Raw genomic sequence first — 23703 nt, forward strand, 5'->3', positions numbered from 1 at the left:
CAAACAATTCATAGAACATTGATTCTACATTGATAAGACACAAAATAAAGACTAACGTCAAAATTGGTACCATATGGAGAGAACAGAAGTGCAGGACACCGTTTTGTTACATCTTGTTACATGTATAGTACCTTTTATTTCTGTTTATTTTAAATCTGTCTTTTGAAGTTAACTATACAGCAATATACACTGAATGTACAAAACACTATGAATACCTGCTTTTTCCATGACATACTGTAGACTGCACTGTTAGTTAAGGGCTTGTAAGTAAGCATTTCACGGTAAGGTCTACACTTGTTGTATTCGGCACATGTGACAAATAAAGTTTGATTTGATTTGAATCCAGGTGACAGCTATGATCACTTACTGATGTCACTTGTTAAATCCACTTCAAAATCAGTGTAGATGAAGGGGAGGAGACAGGTTAAAGGATTTTTTTGTTTGTGTGCCATTCAGGCGATGGGCAAGACAAAAGATTTAAGTGCCTTTGAACAGGGTAGGATAGAAGGTGCCGGTTTGCATGTGTCAAGAACTGCGACGCTGATGGGTTTTTCACACTCAACAGTTTCCAGTGTGTATCAATAATGGTCCACCACCCAAAAGACATCCAGCCAACTTGACAACTGTGGCCAGCATCCCTGTGGAGGGGCTTTCAACACCTCGTAGAGTCCATGCCCTGATGAACTGAGGCTGTTGCGAGGGCAGAAGAGGGTGTAACTCAATATTAGGAATGTGTTCTTAATGTTTTGTACACTCGGGGGTACATGTGTAATGTATTCACCTGTGGTGTTTTCCTGACATCATAGGGAAACTGGTTAGGTCACAGTCAGGATAAACCCAGAGCCCTACCCATTTAAACACAAAGATTTCTAACATACCAACCTCACCCTTTATTAAGCAATTTTACTGTGCATTCTATTCTGCTGATGAATGATTACTGTGACCATATCCATTTTCGGTAGTGCAAAGCTGTAGACAACAATAAATTAGACAACTGATTAACAAAAGGACTGGATGAGTATATTCTGTAGCACCATAGACTGGTCTATGACACCAGGTCAATCTATCCTGAAATATCTATGTCCTTTCTGCGTCCCTGCGGTCATCAGTATCAGCGAAATGAACAAAATATATCTTATGTTATGTCAAATACAGTGTCAAATAAACATTACAGTGTGCTACTTAGTATGATACATCTTATATTATGTACAATGGAATGTCAAAATTGGATTATTTAATACAGTGTCAAATATATACATTCAAATGTAAAAACAACATATTTGTAATTGGATGAGTCTGTGGAGTCCTGAGAAAGGCTGCTTTTCCTACCTCATTATCCTGACATACATCACTCTAGTGTGGGAAAGTGAACACAATAGACTCCCCTGCTGGTCTAAAGAAGTCACTGTGATATTTCAGAAATGTCCCATTTCAGGAAAGCGTTGCTCATTGCAGTGCAGGAAGAGAGGACTTCAGTGCTTCCATATACCGTGCACCAATGCCAGTGTAGCTACAGTGTAATGATGAAGTTATTTTGAGGGAAGAAATATATACTACACAAATGTACATCATTTACATAATCCATAGTGTCCATTTTAGCAACTGGGTACTGAACCCCGGTCTCCTGAATGTCACAAGACTGTGTTAGCCCAACGGAAGTCTGTAGGTCTCAGGCAATGTTAGTCATCACAGGAGGATGGTTCGCTGAACCATCCAGCAGCCATAATGTCCCTTGGCTCCAAAAAGAGTCTCTTCCAATTCATTTTAGTCTGGTCCACAGACTCATGGCTTTTCATCTCCACTTACTAGTCTCCCCCTCTGTTACCAGCTGTCTAAAAAAAGTGTCATAAATACATTAAAGTATATATATATTTTAAGGCTGGTCTTCCTCTCTCAGGGCTGTGCCCCGCTGAAGGTGGCTATGGGCAGGCAGAGGAGGGAGCAGAAGGTGGGGTGGAGTGGCTGGATCTGGGCGGACAGGCCCTGGTCTAACCTCCAGTCTGTAGAGCTGTCAGGCTTGTAGCATACAGATACTTCACACCTGGGAGAGAAGGAGGGAGGGAAAGAGACACTGTGGTCAGAGTGTGTGTGTGTGTGTGGACGTGTTTAACTTTACTTGTGAAGACTGTGGATGTGTTTAACTAAGAATAGTAAAACAAAAATGTGACCAACTGGGGACATTTTGTTGGTCCCCAAAAGGTCAAATGCTATTTCTAGGGGGTTTTGGGTAAGGATTAGGAGCTAGGGTTAGTTTTAGGATTAGGAGCTAGGGTTAGGTTTAGGGTACAGGTTAGGTGTTAGGGAAAACAGGATTTTGAATGGGACTGAATTGTGTGTCCCCACAAGGTTAGTTGTACAAGACTGTGTGTGTGTATATATATATATATATATGGAAGAGAATGGAAGAGAGAGATATATATATATATGCCTGTACCTGGTGACACCCTGGAAGATCTTCTTCTCATCCTGGTCCAGACACACAGCGAAGGTGGTGTTACCAGTCCCACTGACCTGCACCTTGTCCACCTTCACCTCAGTAATGCTCAGTTGCTGTCAAGTAGAAACTGACCATTAGAAGCAATACAAGTATATTATGGGACTCCAAGGGTTGTTTTTCCAGACACAGACTAAGCATAGTCCTGGATCAAAAACACAATCAAAGGATAATCTCCAGTGAAAGCGTTTAGGACTAGGTTAATCTGTGTTTGGGAAACCAGCCCTAAAGACATATAGAAAAGTATTAATTAGTGGTATTAATGCTATATTTGTCTGAGCTACAGGATGCAGTGTGTCATTTTAATGTAAGATCAAGTGAACAGTGAACAGGAAAAGGGTTGGACAATAAAAATAAAAAAATCAAGTGAAAGTTGTGCTCTGTTAAAGTAGAAACTGAGACGTGTCTGTGAAAGTGTACATTGGGTTTTTTATCGGGTTGATCTAGAAAGAATCTCGTTCTCGGGGTACGAGAGATGTTGCTACAGACCTCTTTATGGAGTCCTTATAGAGCACAGTGGTTTATGTAAAGTTGTTGATGTATGCAAGTCACACCGACTCGATCTGACATCATCCTGCTCACCTGATTGTAGCCCTTCTTAGATTTGTTTGAGTTTTGCCTTTTCAGTACTTCTGTCATTGTCAACTGCAAGCACTCCATCTTTGAATCTAAACCGTGGGGGAAGGAAGGGATCAAAACATGATGTCTGCGTTTCTGAAACAAACTTTCAAACCTAACTGATTTGGCTGCTCTCTAAAAATCCCCAAAATGCCCAACTCATGAATGAACTCAGAACTTTATTTTACTGTAGTTTATTTTATTGCTGTAGTTATATCACCTAGTTCCTCTGGATTCTTGCAGGCTTTGGTCAGGTTGATGGAGGTGCAAACTTTGTCTTTCTTCGTCCATTGACTTCTCCCACTGATAACCACCTGAGACAGAAAAAGAAGGAGAGAGAGAGAGAGATACATCAGAAATGCATCAGGCAAAGATCATGATGATTCATTATGCAGTTGACACGTCAGTATGTTTCTAGAATGACGAACAGCTGCTGAACACCACCTTACCGTGTTGTAAACCACCTCTAACATCAGAGGGACTGCCTCCCGATCGCCATCGATCCCAAACCTCTTGCTTGCGGCACCTACAAAGGACAAACACAGAGCTTCCCTATTAGGATACAGCCATAGAGCTGAACATGATGATGAAGATGAATAATCAATCATTGATGATGATGAATACGAAAAACTATGATTTATACATTCAGTGTCACTTTGTTTTTTAATAAGAAAAAAGCGGTGGAAAAGATTCAGTCATGTAGCATAGAAGAAACGACATGGAGGAACAAATGAGACAAATTGAGTCTCTGAATCATAGATTGAAACAGCAGATGTTCCCAGAGCCATAATCCACCCAGACCTCGGACTCCCGGCTGAAGTCAAGATGCATTTTTTCTAATTGGAAAATCTTAACTGCCTGTTGTTTATTAGGGTCTGGTTGCTAGGAGATGGGGCTGAGGTAGATGTACGTACCCATAGCCTTGATGGCTCGTGTCCCTGCGGTGTGGCCCAGCTCTAGGGAGTGAATGAAAACCTCTGTCCTCCTCTCGCCTCCAGCTAACGTCATCTACAACCCCAAGGACATCAAACAGTCAACACACACATTTATAACATGGAGGTTGAGTCTAGGAGATGTGCAGTGTGTGAGTGAGAGAGACAGAGAGTGAGAGCGTGAGAGAAAAAGAGACAGAAAAGAGAATCCAGGCCTCACCTCAGCTTGGTAGAGCTGCATCAGTGCAGGCCTGGTGGCATGGCGACAGTAGTACAGCACCAGGTCAGCCAGGATGGGCAGACGATCCTCATAGGAACTATCATACAACTCGGACTCTATCTTAGAGGTTTGCTGCAAGACACAGTGAACACCATTGACTGTGTGTGAGACAACACATCATTCTTTCATCGTATTCATCATTTTATATGTCACACAAAATGTGGTCTTACCTGACCCACCACATTGGCTGGTAGACTGAGCAGGCTCAAGGTGTTGCGTTCGTACCAGGGGTCCAGCATACCAATGAAACGGGCTATGTCGTTAGTGCTGTCTTCTGTGCCAAGAATGTTGAGCTCCTAGACGAACAATATGTCAGTCTCTCCATTTTAGCTGCGGTAGTAATAGTATTGTATGGCCACAGAAACATTGCCTGACGACTCATCCTGAATTTAATTCCGCTGCTCTATCGCAGGGTTTGCCAAACTCAGTCCTGAGGGAAACGGTCTCCTAAACAGCTATCAATCCATTATCTAGAGTTGAGGTTAAGCTTTAGAGCTGATGTGTCATGTCCTGACCAGTATAAGGGATATTTGTTATTGTAGTTTGGTCAGGACGTGGCAGAGGGTATTTATTTTATGTGGTTCGGGGTGGTGGTTTATTTAGTAGGGCGTTTGATTTATTATTTCCGGGTTTTTGGGTAATGTTCTATGTTTGTATTTCTATGTGGTCTCTGGTCTTTTGTATTTCTATGTCTGGTTTATTGGGGTTGGACTCTCAATTGGAGGCAGGTGTTTTCTCGTTGCCTCTGATTGGGAGTCCTATATATGGGTATGTGTTTGGGTTAGTGTTTGTGGGAGATTGTTTCTTGTTTTGCGTGTGTGAGCATGACAAGACTGTTTTGTTGATCGTTCGTTCTTCATTTTGTTATTTTGGTGTTTTCTTGGTTTAAAATAAAATAAAATACAAGATGAGCATCCACATTCCTGCTGCGTTTTGGTCCTCCATTCCAGACGACAACGGTTACATGATGTTTCTTATGGTGCACCAGAAACTAACATGGTTTGGGTCCATCTCATCAGGAAGTCAATTGAAGTTCAATTTAAAATTGAAAAAACTTAAATATTATAAATCATATTTCAATTAACCCCCCAATTGACTATAATTGAAATAGAATTAACCCCAACCCTAATAGGGACACTTAAAAAGATCCACAATACTATAAACCTGATAGGGCCACTTAAAAAAAGCCACTATACTATAAGAGTTGTACTCACTGTACAGGATGTACTTCCTCTCCGTGGGCTAGCCGACTGGCCTCCGGGGCTAGGGCACCTGGGACTGGGGCACCTCACAACACCGTCCCTCTTCACAGGCACAAAGAAGAACTGCAGCCGGAAGGCTCTGCTGAGGCTCGGGCAAACGTTCTCTCTCTGGCGAAGGTTACTATAGGCCCTCGCCACCTTGCCCGCCACGTGGTCGGCCCCGAACACTACCACCCTCAGGGTGGTGGCATTACTGTTACCCTCCTCGTCACTGCTCAGGATGGGCCTCCGGCGGAAGCACACATGCTTGAGGGCCTGGGGGGTACAGGGGCTCTGGAACAAGGAGTCTGGGCTGCGTAGGTGCACCTGCTGCGGGAGGGAATTGGAGCGCTTTGAACGAACAGGGACAAAGTCCTTAGCATCTGGGCTGCCGAGGCTCTTGGCTCTGGTCAGGGACTGCGTCTTTGTCTTGAAGAAACGGGAGAAGTGCTGGCTCCGACGAGCCAAAGCTTTGGTTGACTTGCCGGACGATGGGCTCCGTTCCAAAGGGGAGGTGCTGGAGGTGGAAGTGGCGTCCTCAGGGTCTTCGTAGAAGTCGCTGTCGATGCCGGAAGTGACTGAGAGAATGGAGGGGGTGTAGGATTCGGACAAGTTGGAGTACATGGAGTCTTTAGAGGCAGTGGAGAGGGTGGAGAAGGTAGAGGCTCGGTGGTCCACGCTCCAGCCGTTGTCGCCGACATGTCTACGTACAAACTCCTTCTCTCCCTCTTCCTTCTCCCCCTCTTCCTCCTCCAGGTCGAACTCTGCACCTTCCTCCCCCTCCTCATCTTCAACATCACCCTGACCACTGGAGGTCTGGAAGCCGGTTAGGTCATGCTCGTTCTCCAGAATGGTGTTGAGGATGTCTGAAAATCACAAGGACACAGTCTATCAGTTGCACGTACTGTAAAGCACCGTCTACAAATGAATTTGTCACAATCCAAGTTGAAACCATCAAAAAGAAAGGAAAGTCAACCTAGGTAGGAGAAACCTAGAGAGGAACCAGACTTAAGGGGGATCCCATGACAAGCCATTTCATGAGAGACTGAAGAGCAAAGTCCTTTACCAAAGTTGTCCTTGTCCCAGTGAAACATGTAGCACTTGGCTGTGGGCAGTGGTAGAGTTTGCAGCATTCCTAAAGACAGAGTAAATACAACAAAACAACATTTACACATATTGTATGGAATTTTTTTCCAAGTAGCCTCATTTTGCCAAATCAATACACTGGTTAGGCTCCGCCCTCTCACCATCAGACTTCCTGACATTGGACGCTGGGACGCCCATCCTCTCCCTCAGCCTCTCCAGGCCCTGTGTCACATGATCACGGCCTTTCACCGGGTCGTCCATGGCAGCGGCCATCTCCAGGACGTCGGTTACCATGGAGAAGATCTCCACCAGCACTTCTAGACTCTTGACCTGTGGTGAGAGAGTCACGTTGTGTTACTGTACAGAAGATCGGTACTAACAAACTATCAAACTACTAACCAATGATTTTGACCAAGATGGGTAAAAACTAACAGATTACACATCCCATCAAGACTAACAAAATCTTAGCTAAAATCACAATTTCTATCGGTATCTCTATAGCGCTCCAGTGGTATATTGTGTTGTCCAGTACCTGCAGGGCTTTGTGGATGCTGGCCAGGGGGTACTTGGTGCCCAGGGTAGCCTGGTAGGCATGTTTGACCAGGGTGATATATGTCTCTCTCTGGGACCGTTGAATACTACTCAGCTGGTCTGCTACAGACAGGAACTCAGGAGGCACCTCACCAGGGTTCATCAACAGAACCGTCCTATAGGGATGAGATGACATAGGGTTGACATAGTGGAAACACAGGGGTGATAGGAGGTCTGCGCTCTAAAAAGTCATTATTATTATTCCTTTGATACAGGAATTGTAGAACAGGAAGATACAAATGCCTTTGTCTCTCGGCACACATGCAAAGACGTGTATATAAATACACACCCAGTTACACGGAAACAGAACAAGGGGAACGCTAAACAGAAGAAAACCCCTCATGAGAGTGAAAAGGAAGTAGTGATATATCGGGCAGGGAAGGGGTGGGGAGAACCAATAACTGAAGTGGAGTTCCAGACGTGTGGTTTACATGTGCATGACAAAAATGCACAGTCATTTATAATAATCTGTAGTAAAATATAGCAGTTAAACTGTTGACAACCTACATTGTTTTTGAGCGATGTTTTGAGGTGGCCAGGCCTTGCTCTTCTCTCACCAGTCTGTGATAGGATATGCCTGTGAAATGAACACACGCTGAATAAGTTGATTGTTCTTTGCACACTAAAGTATTGTATTGCACACAATTATATAATAGTTTGATCTCACAACATCACAAAATAGTGATGCCCATTCACACCACTGCAAGCTCATTCATTCATTCATTCATTCATTCATTGGCCTGTACCTGACGTGACTTTCTCAGATTTCAGTCTTATTTTTAATTTTATCTGTCATTATCCTCTTCCAGGTAGTTGACAGGATGTTATAGTTCTGCTTTTTTTCTTTTGTGATTTGAAATATCACACATCCGCTTTCAAGAACAGGCTACCACAGAACCGTAAAGCATTATCAATGGCACATGTTTGAGCAGACACGTTTACCTAACTTGACTATTAACTTACCTAAGCTCTAAGAGCTTTCCACACCTGGATTGTGAAACATTTGCCCATTATTCTTCACAAAATTCTTCAAGCTCTATCAAATTGGTTGTTGATCATTGCTAGACAACCATTTTCAGGTATTGCCATATATTTTCAAGTAGATTTAAGTCATTACTGTAACTCGGCCACTCAGAAAAAATGTCTTCACTGTCTTCTTGGTAAGCAACTCCAGTGTAGATTTGGCCTTGTGTTTTAGGTTATTGTCCTGCTGAAAGGTGAATTAATCTCCCAGTGACTGGTGGAAAGCAGACTGAACCAGGTTTTCCTCTAGGATTTTGCCTGTTCTTAGCTCCCTTCCATTTCTTTTTATCCTGAAAAACTCCCCAGTCCTTAACGATTACAAGTATACCCATAACATGACGCAGCCACCACTATGCTTGAAAATATGGAGACTGGTACTCAGTAATGTGCAGGGTTGGGTAGGTTACTTTCTAAATGCAATCCTTGACAAGTTACCTGTCCAAAATTGTAATCAGTAACGTAATCAGTAATTACCCAAACTCAGTAACGTAATCTGATTACATTCCGTTACTTTTAGATTACTTTCCCCTTAAGAGACATTAGAAGAAGAAAAAAATGTATGTTACCAATTGAACAACATCTATTGCAGGATAAATCAATGTTAAAGTTTACGGCACTGGTCTAAGGCACTGCATCACATTGCTAGCTGTGCCACTAGATATCCTGGTTCAAGTCCAGGCTCTGTCGCAACCGGCTGTGACCGGGAGACCCATGGGGCGGCGCACAATTGGCCCAGAGTCATCCGGGTTAGGGGAGGGTTATGCCGACAGGGATGTTCTTGTACCATCGCGCTCTAGCTACTCCTGTGGCGGGGCGGGCGCAATGCACGCTCACACGGTCGCCAGGTGTAGGTGTTCCTCCGCTTCTGGGTTAAGCGGACATTGTGTCAAGAAGCAGTGCGGCTTGGCTGGGTTGTGTTTCGGAGGACGCACGGCTTTAGACCTTCGCCTCTCCCGAGTCCGTACAGGAGTTGCAGCGATGAGACAAGACTGTAACTACCAATTGGATACCACGAAATTGGGGAGAAAAGGGGGGTAAAAATAAATAAAATAAAAAGTTTACATAGCTGGCAATATATGGATGTTAAATGTTACTTTATGGGTTGATTCTTCTTCTTCAAACCCATCGCTTTCTACTACATATAATACAATTAAATGATATCCAGTCATTCCAATAAATGTTATACTCCTTGATCTTAAAGAGTAGGACTTGGAAATATGGAAGTATAGATTAGCAAAATAATTTTACCTGAGCAATTTTACCTCAAAACGAACAACTTATTTGCCAGCCCTACTCTGTTGTTTATGATTTTGTTGTCATGGAGGACTGATTGGGCTCATTGATTCAAGGTGAAAAATAAATGCTACGCTCATGGAATGGCATGCTTTGCCGAGAGTGTGCAAAGCTGTCATCAAGGCAAAGGGTGGCTACTTTGAAGAATCTAAAATATATTTTGAACACTTTTTTGGTTAGTACATGATTCCTTGTGTGTTATTTCATAGTTTTGATGTCTTCACTATTATTCTACAATGTAGAAAATAGTCAAAATAAAGAACAACCCTTGAATGAGTAGTGTCCAAACATTTATATATAATTTATAAGCCCAAAAATGGATGTAGCAACTACAGATTGCCCCTTTTAAGTCTGTCAAAACTGTGTGAGTTTGAGCATGTGTCCATTAGGCCTATGGATTTTTTTGTTTTTTTATCAGCATGACTTAGATTGAGCAATAAAAGCCACACTTTTATTCCATAGTCTTGGATCCGCACTATGCAGCTGTTGCAAGAGTGCATTTTTCACTGGCTGTCCACTGGTTTCAAAAACAATGATTGATAGGCAGCTTAACCTTCTTGTATTCAACCATTATTGGGTTCAAAAACACATTTAGATTTGTGAACAACCATCCACAACAACCACAATCCGTATGGTGCAAATAGCTAAATGAGAGAGCAGCAGTATGATTCACATCAATGCGCTATGTAGATATCAATAATAAATTATATCCCCTTATCGCCGTAGACTACACCACTGCTGTCACCCTTACCTTCAAGTGTTTATTCAAGTTTGCTGATCTTGGATGCCGACAGCAGTCGCACCATTGAAAGACACTGCTTGGACTGTAGCCTACAAAAGCCTATTCCTGTTCTTTCCCCACGATCCATTAAACACATTTGGTGTGTCATCATAGTGGTCTCTGACTTGTGGTCAGACTCACTCAGGTGGAACAAGCTGAAATGTTCCCCTTTTTTCAATGCTGATTTGAATGTCATTGAATGAACAGAGAAGTGTCAAATATTTTTTCCGCAAACATCCATTTTGAATTTAAAAATAATCCTTGAAGTAACCAACTAGTTTTTTAAATGTATCTGCAATCTGATTACAATATTTTTGCTGGTAACGTAACGGATTACAGTTAGCGTTTTTGTAATCCCTTACATGTAACAGATTACATGTATCTACACATAATCCGTTACTCCCAACCCTGGTAATGTGTTGTATTGGATTTGCCCCAAACATAACACTTTGTATTCAGGACAAAAAGTGAATTGTTTTGCCACATTTTTGCAGTATTACTTTTGAGTCACTAGGGGGCAGTCACTGATCATGGTTGACAGAGCCACAGTACATGACATGGGATGTATTCATTATGGAAACTGTTTACCGTTTAAGAATCAAATGGAATCAACCAGAGCAAACTGAACGAAACGGGGAGGGACCCATCTGAATTTGTCCAATAGAAACTCTTGTTTGCGTTTTCTGTGTTTGGAGTAAACAGTTTATTGCGAAACGTTTTGCAGAATCGGCGTAATGATTACACCCCTCAGCGACTATGGCTCGGACCATTGAGAGAGAAGTCAACATAGGCACTTGTTGCCTCACAAAAAAGGAAAGCTGTTTTACACATGACCGTTTTTGACCTCATTAATTCACAGTCCACATCATGCTCATCAATGAAGTAAATGAATAGTTCAAAACCCCCATAGAAGCATGGATAGATAGAAAAGTTAGAGTATCCCACGTCTTTCCATGTTTACCTGGGGCCTTGAGTTCCTGGTGTAAGGTGGAGAGCAGTCCTTTACACACGCTGCAGTAAGGCTCTGGCCAAGTCAGGAAACAGCCAAACACCTCACAGGCCTCCTCCAGCAGCTCCGTGGCAGGGGGACAGAAGGGGGTCTGCAACCAGAAAAACACCTAGTTACAGGTAACTAAGGTTGGGATTCTCATGTTTGATTTGTTTATTGATTGATTGATTACCGTTACCTGTAACAGAGTGGAGGAGAACATGATAGCGAGGGGAGCCACTCGCTCATACTGGCACTGATCCTGGACCTGCACACACATACAGAGACCCAAAAGTTCATTCACATATCCACGCTTTACAGTTTCAGTTCTCAATTCCCACCACAAGACGGCATACTGCTCCTCATCACATACTGTAGATCAGACTAAAATCCCACCTACATTCTGTAGAGGCTTGGGGTCATCATGACATGTGACCATAAGAATCTAGGTCATAGCAGTATCCTAAGTAGAGGAGTTATGATAGAACTCTGCCCTTTCAGTAATGACACTTTGACCCCTCACCTCTCGGGTCTTCCTGAGGATCTGCTGCAGGAGGATGAGGAAGTTCTCTGGGTCTCTCTTCACCAATTCCTCCAGACTCCAGCGGTTCAACGACTGGCCCGCCGAGCACATCAGGACTGAAACACACACGCACGTCACATCACGTCACACACACACACGTCACATCACATCAGAGGGAGCATGCCACATTGTGTAACATGTTTATGAAACTAGAACATGCAGCTTCCCTGAAGGGTACACAGTGTACTTCAAACAAATGAATAACATCATTTCAACACAGCATGCGGCAACAAGGTGCCTCCTGAAAATGTGATATAGAAAACCACAGTGTGTAGGTGTATGATATCTGACACAGTTGGTGCTGCTACGCTTTACTACACTAACCTGATCCTACACCCTCACACTACCTCATCATGCTTCCAGGCGCACTGCGGTCTATGCCACCACGGACGGTCTCTCTCTCTCTCTCTCTCTCTCTCTCTCTCTCTCTCTCTCTCTCTGTGTCTCTGTGTCTCTGTGTCTCTGTGTCTCTGTGTCTGTGTGTGTGTGTGTGTGTGCACAACTTCCTCCACAGCCATAGTGTCAACGTTGATACTTCCTCTAGCACGTAGTAACACTTCTCTGACAGTGTTCAACAACAACAGACTCACTAGGCCTACTGGGCTTCAGATATACCTGTCACAACGAACAGTTGTGGTGCTCAGAAGTTGAGAAAGAACAACAATTTGCTGTCAGTGTGGTCTGACTGATGACTGATGAAGATTTTCTTGTGGAGGGGTTAACGTGTTGCTGGACACTTGAAACGTCTCATGCTATTTGATATCATGTCGACTTTCTGTAACACCACACTTAGAAAATGTTCCTGCAGTTTGGATCAATACTATGACATGAACTACATGCAACAGGCCTGCTTTCCATATAATGTGAACAACCATATTATTCCTTTCTTAAGAAATAAAGGACTGTATGTCTCAAATGAAATACACTGGGAATCAAATTCCCTGAGAATGAAAACTAAGTCACCAACGAAGAGATGAAATACACCCGCCCGTGTCCGACCCTGTTCAGCCCAGATGAGGCTTACCGTTCCAGGGTTGTGGTGCCGTGGGGCTGGGTCTGAGCCCATCCAGACATCGGTCCAGAGCATGCTGGATCCGGTCCTCAGTACACGACGTGTGCTGCATGTCTTCTCACGACCTGGACTAGAAGAGAGGGATAAGAGGATAAACAGCACACCTCTCTCCATTCATCCCTCTCTTTCCCGTGAAAGCATATTAGACTTATCAGATCAAGGAAGTAAACACGGGTCCAGTTTTGCATCTTGGTATACATCGCAGGGGACATATGAAAATGCCCTCATGAGTTCTGTGGAAAAGCCACAGGACAGGAGGGGATTTCAGGGGGATGGAGAGAAAAGATAACTGTTATTCTCTCTTCCTGCCCTTCTTACAGTTTGTTATATTTCTATGGCCCTTCATAGGCATCGCCCTCATCTGTGTTCCTGGGAATCACATAGAGACAATAGGATATGGGACTTCCTGATATTAGGACGGACAACAGGGGCATGTTCAGTAGAAACCAAACTATTTGAACACGTTTTGAAACAGAGAACATGAACTGGTATATTATAAAATCACATTTTTCGGCTTCAAAATGTTTCTGTTTCACGCCTGTTTTGACCCAGGTGTTAGGCTCTATGGCTGGGCTTTGTTTCAGTCGTGTTATAATTGTGTTGTATCTCCTGTTATGCATGACAGGATGAGGGTGTTGTTTTATTAACGAGCAATTTCACTCACAATCACGGGAGTTTCATGTTTCTGTAATCCAGTCTCTGCATCAACGTAATAAGGTCCAATAACAGTCACATTAATAAATGTACATTATATCCTCAAAACTACTGGAGGCTGATGAATTTGCTGTCTATTACTATAATAACTGGCAATAATTTGTTAATAATTGTGTAATTTCACTAAAATGTCTAATTGTTTTTCACAAGAATCTTGACTGCAGATTGATCAACAGCCGGACGTTTTTTGGTCATGACTTCATGATACAATCTGCAGATGTCTCAAGAAAGGCCTGTAAAAATGAGTGTTGTTGTCATTGGAGTGTTGTTGACCAGCTACAGTAATGTAGGATACTGGACATTCACAATAGAAGCAGCTATTGTATTAGCCTGAGTGCCAATCTATTTGTGCTATCCTGCCAACTTCGTATCACTCATTGCCATACCTTTGTCCTGACAATGAGAGCAGCAGGAGTTGGCAAGAGCACAAACAGATCTGGGACCAGGCTACTAGTGTATGAATTGACTGTACAAATTCTAAGATTCCAATATAGGGAGATATCCAAAGGTACTGTCTTAGGCAGCAGCAGCACTACGTATTGTCCTTTCTTGCCCCACTGGGGAACTTTACCATGGGTTAGAGCCCAGGGTTGGGGTTTCCAAAGTGGACAGTGCAGCTTCCTTTGTTGAGTGAAAACAAACGTCTTTCATAAGACAAGACACTTCAATCCCTCCCACCAACTAGTGTTTGTATCCAATAACAGACTCAAAAACTCCCCATCGAGACAGAGAAATCCCCTATATCCCACATGTGATTGATAATGTGTGCCAGATAGCACCGTGCTGCATATGAATCTGTGCCTATGAATGACTCACACAAATGCACAAAAGGTCAGAGGAGTGATTAGCGGTAATATCTCACCAACGTACGGTGAATGAAAAACCCACCAGACACCTGCTCTGAGGGAACTTACACTGATTCTGACCAACCAAGGCTCATCTACGAGTGTTCCTCACTGGCCTTATGTTGATACAGAGATAAAGCTGAAACATAAAAACAGACTCTAAGTCAAAACAGGCACTACCTCATTTGAAGCATTTTAAAACCAGGAGCAGGTTTCATTTGAAATCGAGGGGTTACCCCCGGCTCCAGAAGCTAACAGGCGGGGCGCCCCCACCATTTAAGGCCCCTAAGGAACCATGAGAGGAAGAGCATGTGAACAAAGGCCAGGGGGTCAGAGTAATTAAACCATTATTTCCAGCACCACTACTGTTAACAACAATATGGTGAACCCTGAAAATAACAATAGAAGTTACATAAACAACACTTCCATACAGCCTTGTTCTCAGACCCCGTCGCCCACGCTAAAGGTGTATCGTATCCCCAGAAGTGTTATAGCCTGGTCTGAGATCTGTTTGGTCTGTCTTGCCATTGTTTGGGTTGACAATGACCATAGGATTTGGCAGGACAACACAAACAGGTCTGAGATCAGGCAAGATGTGTTATGAGTGGCACGGTCAGTAGGTGTAGGAAAGTTACTGTTTGATACTAACCGGTAAATGACCCACCGGTCATTGTGGAACTATACTGCGTTGGACACAGGCCAGGTGGAATGGGAAGGAACTAATAAGTCATATAGGTTCTGATGGCTGTATCCAGCCTAGGATCAGATGTTGACTCTGGGTATAATAAAGCAACTCTTATGATCTCATTTACAGTAGGACATTCAGAGTGAGTCATCCACTGCCATATAATGGCTGACTGTAGGTTGTTAACTTATTTAAATGATTATGTAGTGGTATGAATGCATTAAGTATGGCTCATAAATGTGTAATGAAGTCAAACAAAGTGCTAGCAACATGTTCTAAACATCAGTGGCTGTTCGATGTATTTCACACTGTCAGTGTAACAATAGCATAGATTAACAGGCTGTTCTAGAAAATTATATTCCGGTATTGAATTATTCTGTTTACATGGCAACTATTGAAAATATATGAAACTGTGGGTTTTCATAAGAGGATGTATGAATGTCCTCTCAAACGTCAACAAGGTCACTTCCACATTTTCAGCTGTTGCAACAGAGGCTAATAAGGAAAGCTGACTAAAAGTCACATGTCTGTCTCTAGGTGCCATGTCCCCGGTCTCTCCTTTGTCCTTCACATCACATATCATTTTGGAGTACCCTACACTCTTAGAAAAAAAGGTGCTATATAGAACCTAAAAATGTTTCTTCGGCTGTCCCCATGGGAGAGCCCTTTGAAGAACCCTTTTTGGTTCCTGGTAGAATCCTTTTGGGTTCCATCTAGAACCCTACATGGAACCAAAAAGGGTTCTACCTGGATCCAAAAAGGGTTCTACCTGGATCCAAAAAGGGTTCTCCTATGGGGACAGCCGGAGAAGCCTTTGGGAACCCTTTTTTCCTAAGAGTGTAGCATCTGGACGTTTTCAACTAATCCCTGATTTCAGCCCAAGGTGCTAGCATGACACACCCAATCTCATCCAATTAATCAATTAGAATCAGTTAGATCAACTGATCAATACAAACAACTGGCTCCCAGTTTAAACCAAAATACTTTGTGGATTGGATTGCCACAATCAAGCCAACAACTGAGTCATACTGAGTCTGACCGAACATAACCTGACTATTTAGTCTTATTGTCAGCAGATTTATAGGTCAAGCCTGAACGTGACTCAATCCTGGTGGAGCACCCTTGCACACAGCTGCAGATGTGGCATGATGAAGGCCCTCAAGTAATCTCAAGTCAACAGTAACAAGATCTTCAGCTTGACGCTAGCCGGGTTCCAGATCTGTGTATGCTTTAGCCAAGCAGATCTGGCAACCAGGGTAGCTTCCCACTCTGCCTGTACCCTCCATAGATATCTTGGAACCCTACCCTCAAAAACAGTGTTATAGCCATGACAACGAGCAACAGATCTGGCAACCTGGTTAGCCCTCTTTCTTCTCTACAATGCTCTACCCTGAGACATAGTGTGAGACTCTTCCTTCTTCCCGTCTTTCCTTTCCTCTTCCTTTTGCCCAGCCTGATCACATTTCCAACAGCTTCCAAACAGGAAGATAGCTCCCCAGCCCTGGAAGGGAAGCAGGTGCCTGTCCATTGTTGTGGTGTGATCAGCCTCTCAGATAGACTCCCACAGACAAGGGAGGAGGTGGTGGAGGGGGGGGGTCGTCTCATTGTACTTTAATTGATAGTCCCATATCCCCATCCAATCTTCCTCTGTTGGGTTTAAAACACTGATGTCCCCCTCCTCTCCTCGTATCACCTTACCCTCCGTTCTTTCACTCAACCGGACTAGTGCATGAGCACCAGCCTCTTATGGTTTTAGGATATAACAGAAGTTGAACAATAATACGATAATGCTCTGCTGTAAATTGCTTCCTCTTTTGTTCAATGCAACTACCGGCGAGCGGGTGTCTTTTTCGCACGTACAGGTCCAACCAGGTACAGTGGGATACAGTGGCAGGGTATCGATGATGGTAAAGTTCATTCGGCTCCATGGTGGAAGCATAGAAGCTGCCACATCTGCAGTTACTGAACACTTGAAGTCAGAAGTTTACATACACTTAGGTTGGAGTCATTAAACTCGTTTTTCAACCACACCACAAATTTCTTGTTAACAAACTATAGTTTTGGCAAGTCGGTTTGGACATCTACTTTGTGGATGACACAAGTCATTTTTACAACACTTGTTTACAGACAGATTATTTCACTTATAATTCAATGTATCACAATTCCAGTGAGTCAGAGGTTTACATACACTAAGTTGACTGTGCCTTCAAACAGCTTGGAAATTCCAGAAGATGATGTCATGGCTTTAGAAGCTTCAGATAGGCTAATTGACATCATTTGAGTCAATTGGAGGTGTACCTGTGGATGTTTTTCAAGGCCTACCTTCAAACTCAGTGCCTCTTTTCTTGACATCATGGGAAAATCAAATGAAATCAGGCAAGACATCAGAATAATATGTGGAGGTCTACAAAATAATTGTAGACTTCCACAAGTCTGGTTCATCCTTGGGAGCACTTTCCAAACACCTGAAGGTACCACGTTCATCTGTACAAACAATAGTACGCAAGTATAAACACACGCAGCCGTCATACCGCTCAGGAAGGAGACATGCTCTGTCTCCGAGAGATGAATGTACTTTGGTGCGAAAAGTGAAAATCAATCCCAGAACAACAACAAAGGACCTTGTGAATATGCTGGAGGAAACAGGTACAAAAGTATCTATATCCACAGTCAAACGAGTCCTATATCGACATAACCTGGAACGCCGCTCAGCAAGGAAGAAGCCACAGCTCCAAAACCGCCATAAAACAGCCAGACTACGGTTTGCAACTGCACATGGGGACAAAGATTGTACTTTTTGGAGAAATGTCCTCTGGTCTGAAGAAACAAAAATAGAACTGTTTGGCCATAATAACCATCGTTATGTTTGGAGGAAAAAGGGGGTGGCTTGCAAGCCGAAGAACACCATCCCAACCGTTGAGCACGGGGGTGGAAGCATCATGTTGTGGGGGTGCTTTGCTGTAGGAGGGACTGGTGCACTTCGCAAAATAGATGGCATCATGAGGGAGGAAAATTATGTTGATATATTGAAGCAACATCTCAAGACATCAGTCAGGAAGTTAAATCTTGGTCGCAAATGAGTCTTCCAAATGGACAATGACCCCAAGCATACTTCCAAAGATGTAGCAAAATGGCTTAAGGACAACAAAGTCAAGGTATTGGAGTGGCCATTACAATGTCCTGACCTCAATCCTATAGAAAATTTGTGGGCAGAACTGAAAAGGCGTGTGCGAGCAAGGAGGCCTACAAACCTGACTCAGTTACACAGCTCTGTCAGGAGGAATGGGCCAAAATTCACCCAACTTATTGTGGGAAGCTTGTGGAAGGCTACCCGAAACGTTTGACCCAAGTTAAACAATTTAAAAGCAAGGCTACCAAATAGTAATTCATTGTTTGTAAACGTCTGACCCACTGGGAATGTGATGAAAGAAATAAAAGCTGAAATAAATCATTCTACTATTATTCTGACATTTCACATTCTTAAAATAAAGTGGTGATTCTAACTGACCTAAGACAGGGAATTCTTACTAGGATTAAATGTCAAGAATTGTGAAAACTGAGTTTAAATGTATTTGGCTAAGGTGTATGTAAACTTCCGACTTCAACTGAATCTGACAAAAAATATTTTTTCCGCATTACAGTCTGCGGTGTGGTCCTTAGTGTACACATATTTTATGATCAGATTCAGGACACATTTAGACAAGTGACAACAGATCCACAAGGTGGATAGGAGTTAGAACAACAGTGTTATTATACACAGACTTTGATCCTCACGTCCCCAGTAAAGGTATTATTAGAGGGAGTGGACAATTATGCAAATATGGTCTGAATTGCATTATGGACTACGAGCCAGGTTTGATATAAGACATGACTACCAAACCTCCACACTGTGTTTTATACTGTATATATATATATATATATATATATATATATATATATACACACATTTATAACTAAACTGGCAGTTAGAATATCGTGAGCATATGGTGTTTAATATTTGACTGCTCTAACACAAGCATTAGTGTATAATGTGCAATGTTGATATAGTATATGCAATGTGAAAGACCTGGGGCCGTGTTCAGGTGACATTCCGATAGAAATATGTTTAACAAAATATGTAGAACAAACATGCCTCTCTGACATGTAGAATAAGGAATCATGTCAGCTCGATTCACTACATTTCTATCTGCAACGTTCCACGTTTGCCTACTGAACGTACCCCTGGGTGAGTGAGGTGTATATCATGTGGGAAAGTTCTGAGTGTGTGTAGAAAAACGTAGATTTTGGAGATAGGTAAGACTGGTTTAGAGGTAAACAGGAAGAGAGGTTGTGTGAATCATACTGTATGGCGTTTTGATGTGAGTGCTAACTAAACGATCTTGTCTGCTAAAAATGGGTGTTGCCGCTTTCACTAGTGCTTGGAGAAAAATATAGGGAGGTAGGTGACTTCCAATAACATGCTGAAGAGTGGCAGTTAGCATAACGGTTAAGAGCGTTGAGCCAGTAACCGGAAGGTTTCTGGTTTGAATCCCTGAGCTGACTAGGTGGGAAAAAAATTGGTTGATGTGACCTTGAGCATGGCACTTAACCATAATTGCTCCTGTAGGTTGCTCTGGGTCTGATAAATGACTTTGGTTAACAGTTTGCTAGTGTTATAAATATTCTCAGTGCTCACAATAGACTGAAACCTAAAACGGAAACACACTTGCACATCAAGAGCAGGTTGCTAGAAAGTGCATTTGGAGATATGAAATAAAGTATTCTGTTTCATTCTGCCTTCACCAAAAAACAGTGAATCCACACTGATGATTGGGATATGGATTAAGTAGTTCATTGTGTAATATTACTATAATTCTTTAATAAACTGAAACACCCAACTGCATAGGCCATTTCTCAATATTTTACTAATCTCTGAGCAAAACACCGAGTATAAATATGCATGACTGTGACAGACTTCAATTTTTTTCTCTCATCAATCTACACATAATACCCCATAATGACAAAGCGAAAACGTTTTTTTTTTTTACATTTTTGCAAATGTATTAAAAATAAAAAACAGAAATACTTTATTTACATAAGTATTCAGACCCTTTGCCATAAGACTCAGAAAATAACTTTCCATTGATCGTTCTTGAGATGTTTCTACAACTTGATTGGAGTCCACCTGTGGTAAATTCAATTGATTGGACATTATTTGGAAAGGCACACACCTGTTTATATAAGGTTCCACAGTTGACAATGCAAGTCAGAGCAGAAATCAAGCCATGAGGTCGAAGGAATTGTCTGTAGAACTCCGAAACAGGATTGTGTTGAGGCACAGATCTGGGGAAGGGCACCAAAAAATGTTTGCAGCATTGAAGGTCCCCAAGAACACGGTGGCCTCCATCATTCTCAAATGGAAGAAGTTTGGAACAACCAGGACTCTTCCTAAAGCTGGCCGCCCGGCCAAACTCAGCAATTGGTCAGAGAGGTGACCAAGACCCCGACTGTCAGTCCGACCGAACTCCAGAGTTCCTCTGTGGAGATGGGAGAACTTTCTAAAAGGGCAACCATCTCTGCAGCCCTCCACCAATCAGGCATTATGGTAGAGTGGCCAGATAGAAGCCACTCCTCAGTAAAAAGCACAAGACAGCCCGCTTGGAGTTTGCCAAAAGGCACCTAAAGGACTCTCAGACCTTGAGAAACAAGATTCTCTGGTCTGACGAAACCAAGATTGAACTCTTTGGCCTGAATGCCAAGCGTCACGTCTGGAGGAAACCTGGCACCATCCCTACGGTGAAGCATGGTGGTGGCAGCATCATGCTGTGGGGATGTTTTTCAGCTGCAGGGACTGGGAGACTAGTCAGGATGGAGGAAAATATGAATGGAGCAAAGTACAGTGATCCTTTATGAAAACCTGCTCCAGAGCGCTCGAGACATCAGACTGGGGGCGAAGGTTCACCTTCCAACAGGACAATGACCCTAAGCACACAGCCAAGACAATGCAGGAGTAGCTTCGGAACAAGTCTCAATGTCCTTGAGTGGCCCAGCCAGAGCCCGAACTTGAACCCGACCGAACTACTCTGGAGAAACCTGAAAATAGCTGTGCACCAACTCTCCCCATCCAACCCGACAGAGCTTGAGAGGATCTGCAGAGAAGAATGTGAGAAACTCCAAAAATACAGGTGTGCCAAGCATGTAGTATCATACCCAAGAAGACTTGAAGCTGTAATCGCTGCCAATGGTGCTTCAACAAGGTACTGAGTAAAGGGTCTGAATACTTATACAAATGTAATATGAGTTTTATATTTTTCATAAATTTGCACAAAAATCTATAAACCTGTTTTTGCTTTGTCATTATGGGATATTGGTGTGGAGATTGATGAGGGGGAAAAAAGCAATTCAATCGACTTTAGAATAAGCCTGTAACGTAACAAAATGTGGAAAAAGTCAAGGGGTCTGAGTACTTTGCGAATGCACTCTATATCTTCAGATTACTGTAAGTGGTGCATCAATCAACACACAGTTCTACTGTAAGTGACAGGTGGGGTATTAGAGTATTATAACTGTGGTCCTCTGTGGCTTGGTTGGTAGATCACGGCGTTTGCAACGCCAGGATTGAAGGAACGATTCCCGGGAACACTCGTATGAAGAATGTACGCATGCTCGACTAAGTTGATTTGGATAAAAGCATCTGCTAAATGGTATAATAACTGTTTGCGTGCATACTGTATCCATGCAACCAACACATACTTCCTCATTGTGTATTAGAATCATGACAGTACAATCACAGGGTGTCTAAAAATAAAGTTCCCAAAATGCTGCTTGGTGGGGGTCTGCAAGTTTACTTCCTTGTGTGTCAGTGACATCATTTGCACAGCCTTCCCATCAGTGTAACAGCATCTACCACAAACTGATAAACAGTTTAATAAGCCCAGTTGCGTTTACAGGTGTTGTTTCTGATAGTCACCACATTTTAATCGATCCATTTGTGGAATTTGTAAGTACAATCACTATCAGTTTAATGGATGACGACCTCAACTAACCAGAATACCCCATCACCAGAACTTTAACTATCCTTCTTACGATTTATTTATTTTATTTAACCTTTATTTAACTAGGCAAGTCAGTTAAGAACAAATTCTTATTTACAATGACGGCCTACCACGTCCAAACTCTAACCCGGACGACACGGGGCCAATTGTGCGCCGCCTTATAGGACTCCCAATCACGGCCGGTTGTGATACAGCCTGGAATTAAACCAGGGTCTGTAGTGATGCCTCTAGAGATGCAGTGCCTTTGACCGCTGCACCACTCGAGAGCCCCATTATACTGTCTCAATACCCTTTTCTTACACCCCTGGACCAACCGCCAGCCACAAACTCAGAAACACAAGCATTGAAGCAATGATATGACACTTGGGCATTGATTATGTTTATTCGATTGGCTAGTCTAGTCCCAGGATTAGTGCACAAATGTTCCCTTCTCAGATGTATGGAACCAGTATTTTCTCAGTTTGCAGTTGTGGGCACAATGGCAACTAGAGATTTTCAACAATAACGCATCATCCACAGATGAAGACAACTGACAATACTAACTCATATCCAAGGTCAAATGTCTAAATTTGAATATAATGTCATTTTGAATGTCTGGAGTCAGACACTTGAGTACTTTTCAAATTGTCCAGATGTTATATTTCTGAAACTTTTCTATTGTCTATTATACTGGATTTAGGCTCCAGTAATTTAGCGTGGGTGAGTTTGGACCTCTTGGCAGTTGCTCGACCCGGGTTTGAGTTCCAGCTGGGGCTATCCCCTCCACCAAATTCCCCTTTAACCCTCAACCTTCTGGCCCGAAGCCCAGCGCACCATCGACTGTGCCACAAAAGCATGCTCTTACATTGTGAAAAGACAATAGCCTGGTAGGCTTACAACCACAGATAGCCCACTAATCATCCATACTGCTTACCTTCTGTTATCGTTCAGTAACATCCATAGCCTTTTGGCGTTCGTTTGTGTGAAAGCCCCTCAGGTCCAATGACTCCAATCCCACTGCCATTCATTCACAAGAGAGAAGAGGGGGAGCGCAGATGAGCCACATCCTTTACTAGTGCTGTGTATGGCTCCAGAGAAACAACAGCTGTAGACTACCACCAGTCACAGTAGCTGCAGTAGTAGTGGTGGAGATATAGACCCTGCACACGCAGAGGGCTTGTGTCAAACAGGAAGTGAATGAGAGAGGTGCATGTAAGCACAATGAGGAAGGCAGAGTGTGGGTGTCTGTTGGCCTTCCTAAAGGAAGTAATTTGTCTCATTTGTTTGTTTCCCTGCTATTTTCATGAATAAAGACGTGTTTCATTGTTTTGAACGTTGGGCTTTGATCTTTCAATCTTTAGTTTCGACTGGCTGGGTCATTGATTTTATAGGATTGACCCTATTTATTACTAATCCCAATAGTATTTTGCCCTGTCTTTGCAAAGGTAGTTTTCACCTATCTCT

The 23703-nt window shown here is 42.9% G+C and overlaps 1 protein-coding gene across 1 annotated transcript; it reads right to left on the minus strand.

Annotated features, from left to right (window-relative positions):
- Nucleotides 1-101: 101 nt before the first annotated feature.
- LOC106564678 (phosphoinositide 3-kinase regulatory subunit 5) lies at nt 102-23438 on the minus strand. The gene is made up of 18 exons (XM_014130893.3): nt 23174-23438; nt 12935-13052; nt 11851-11966; nt 11527-11595; nt 11301-11439; nt 7750-7819; nt 7184-7358; nt 6813-6981; nt 6632-6700; nt 5539-6431; nt 4495-4620; nt 4265-4396; nt 4027-4120; nt 3562-3638; nt 3333-3426; nt 3077-3162; nt 2435-2550; nt 102-2041 (listed from the first exon to the last, which is right to left on the minus strand). Exons 2-18 carry the CDS (start codon nt 13032-13034, stop codon nt 1894-1896), a joined length of 2673 nt encoding a protein of 890 aa, XP_013986368.1. The 5' UTR covers nt 13035-13052; nt 23174-23438; the 3' UTR covers nt 102-1893.
- Between the last annotated feature and the right edge of the window lie 265 nt (nt 23439-23703).

Source organism: Salmo salar, chromosome 12 (genome assembly GCF_965601325.2).
Source record: "Salmo salar chromosome 12, fSalSal1, whole genome shotgun sequence".
Taxonomy (NCBI): Eukaryota; Metazoa; Chordata; class Actinopteri; order Salmoniformes; family Salmonidae; genus Salmo; species Salmo salar.

Excerpts from the sequence above, each read along its gene's own strand:
- LOC106564678 (XM_014130893.3), bottom strand. The coding sequence starts at position 13,034 with ATGCAGCACACGTCGTGTACTGAGGACCGGATCCAGCATGCTCTGGAC. Across the intron at positions 11,596-11,850 it reads TCCTCAGGAAGACCCGAGAG|GTCCAGGATCAGTGCCAGTA; the intron begins GTGAGGGGTCAA and ends ATGTGTGTGCAG. Across the intron at positions 4,397-4,494 it reads CAGCCAATGTGGTGGGTCAG|CAAACCTCTAAGATAGAGTC; the intron begins GTAAGACCACAT and ends TGTGTCTTGCAG.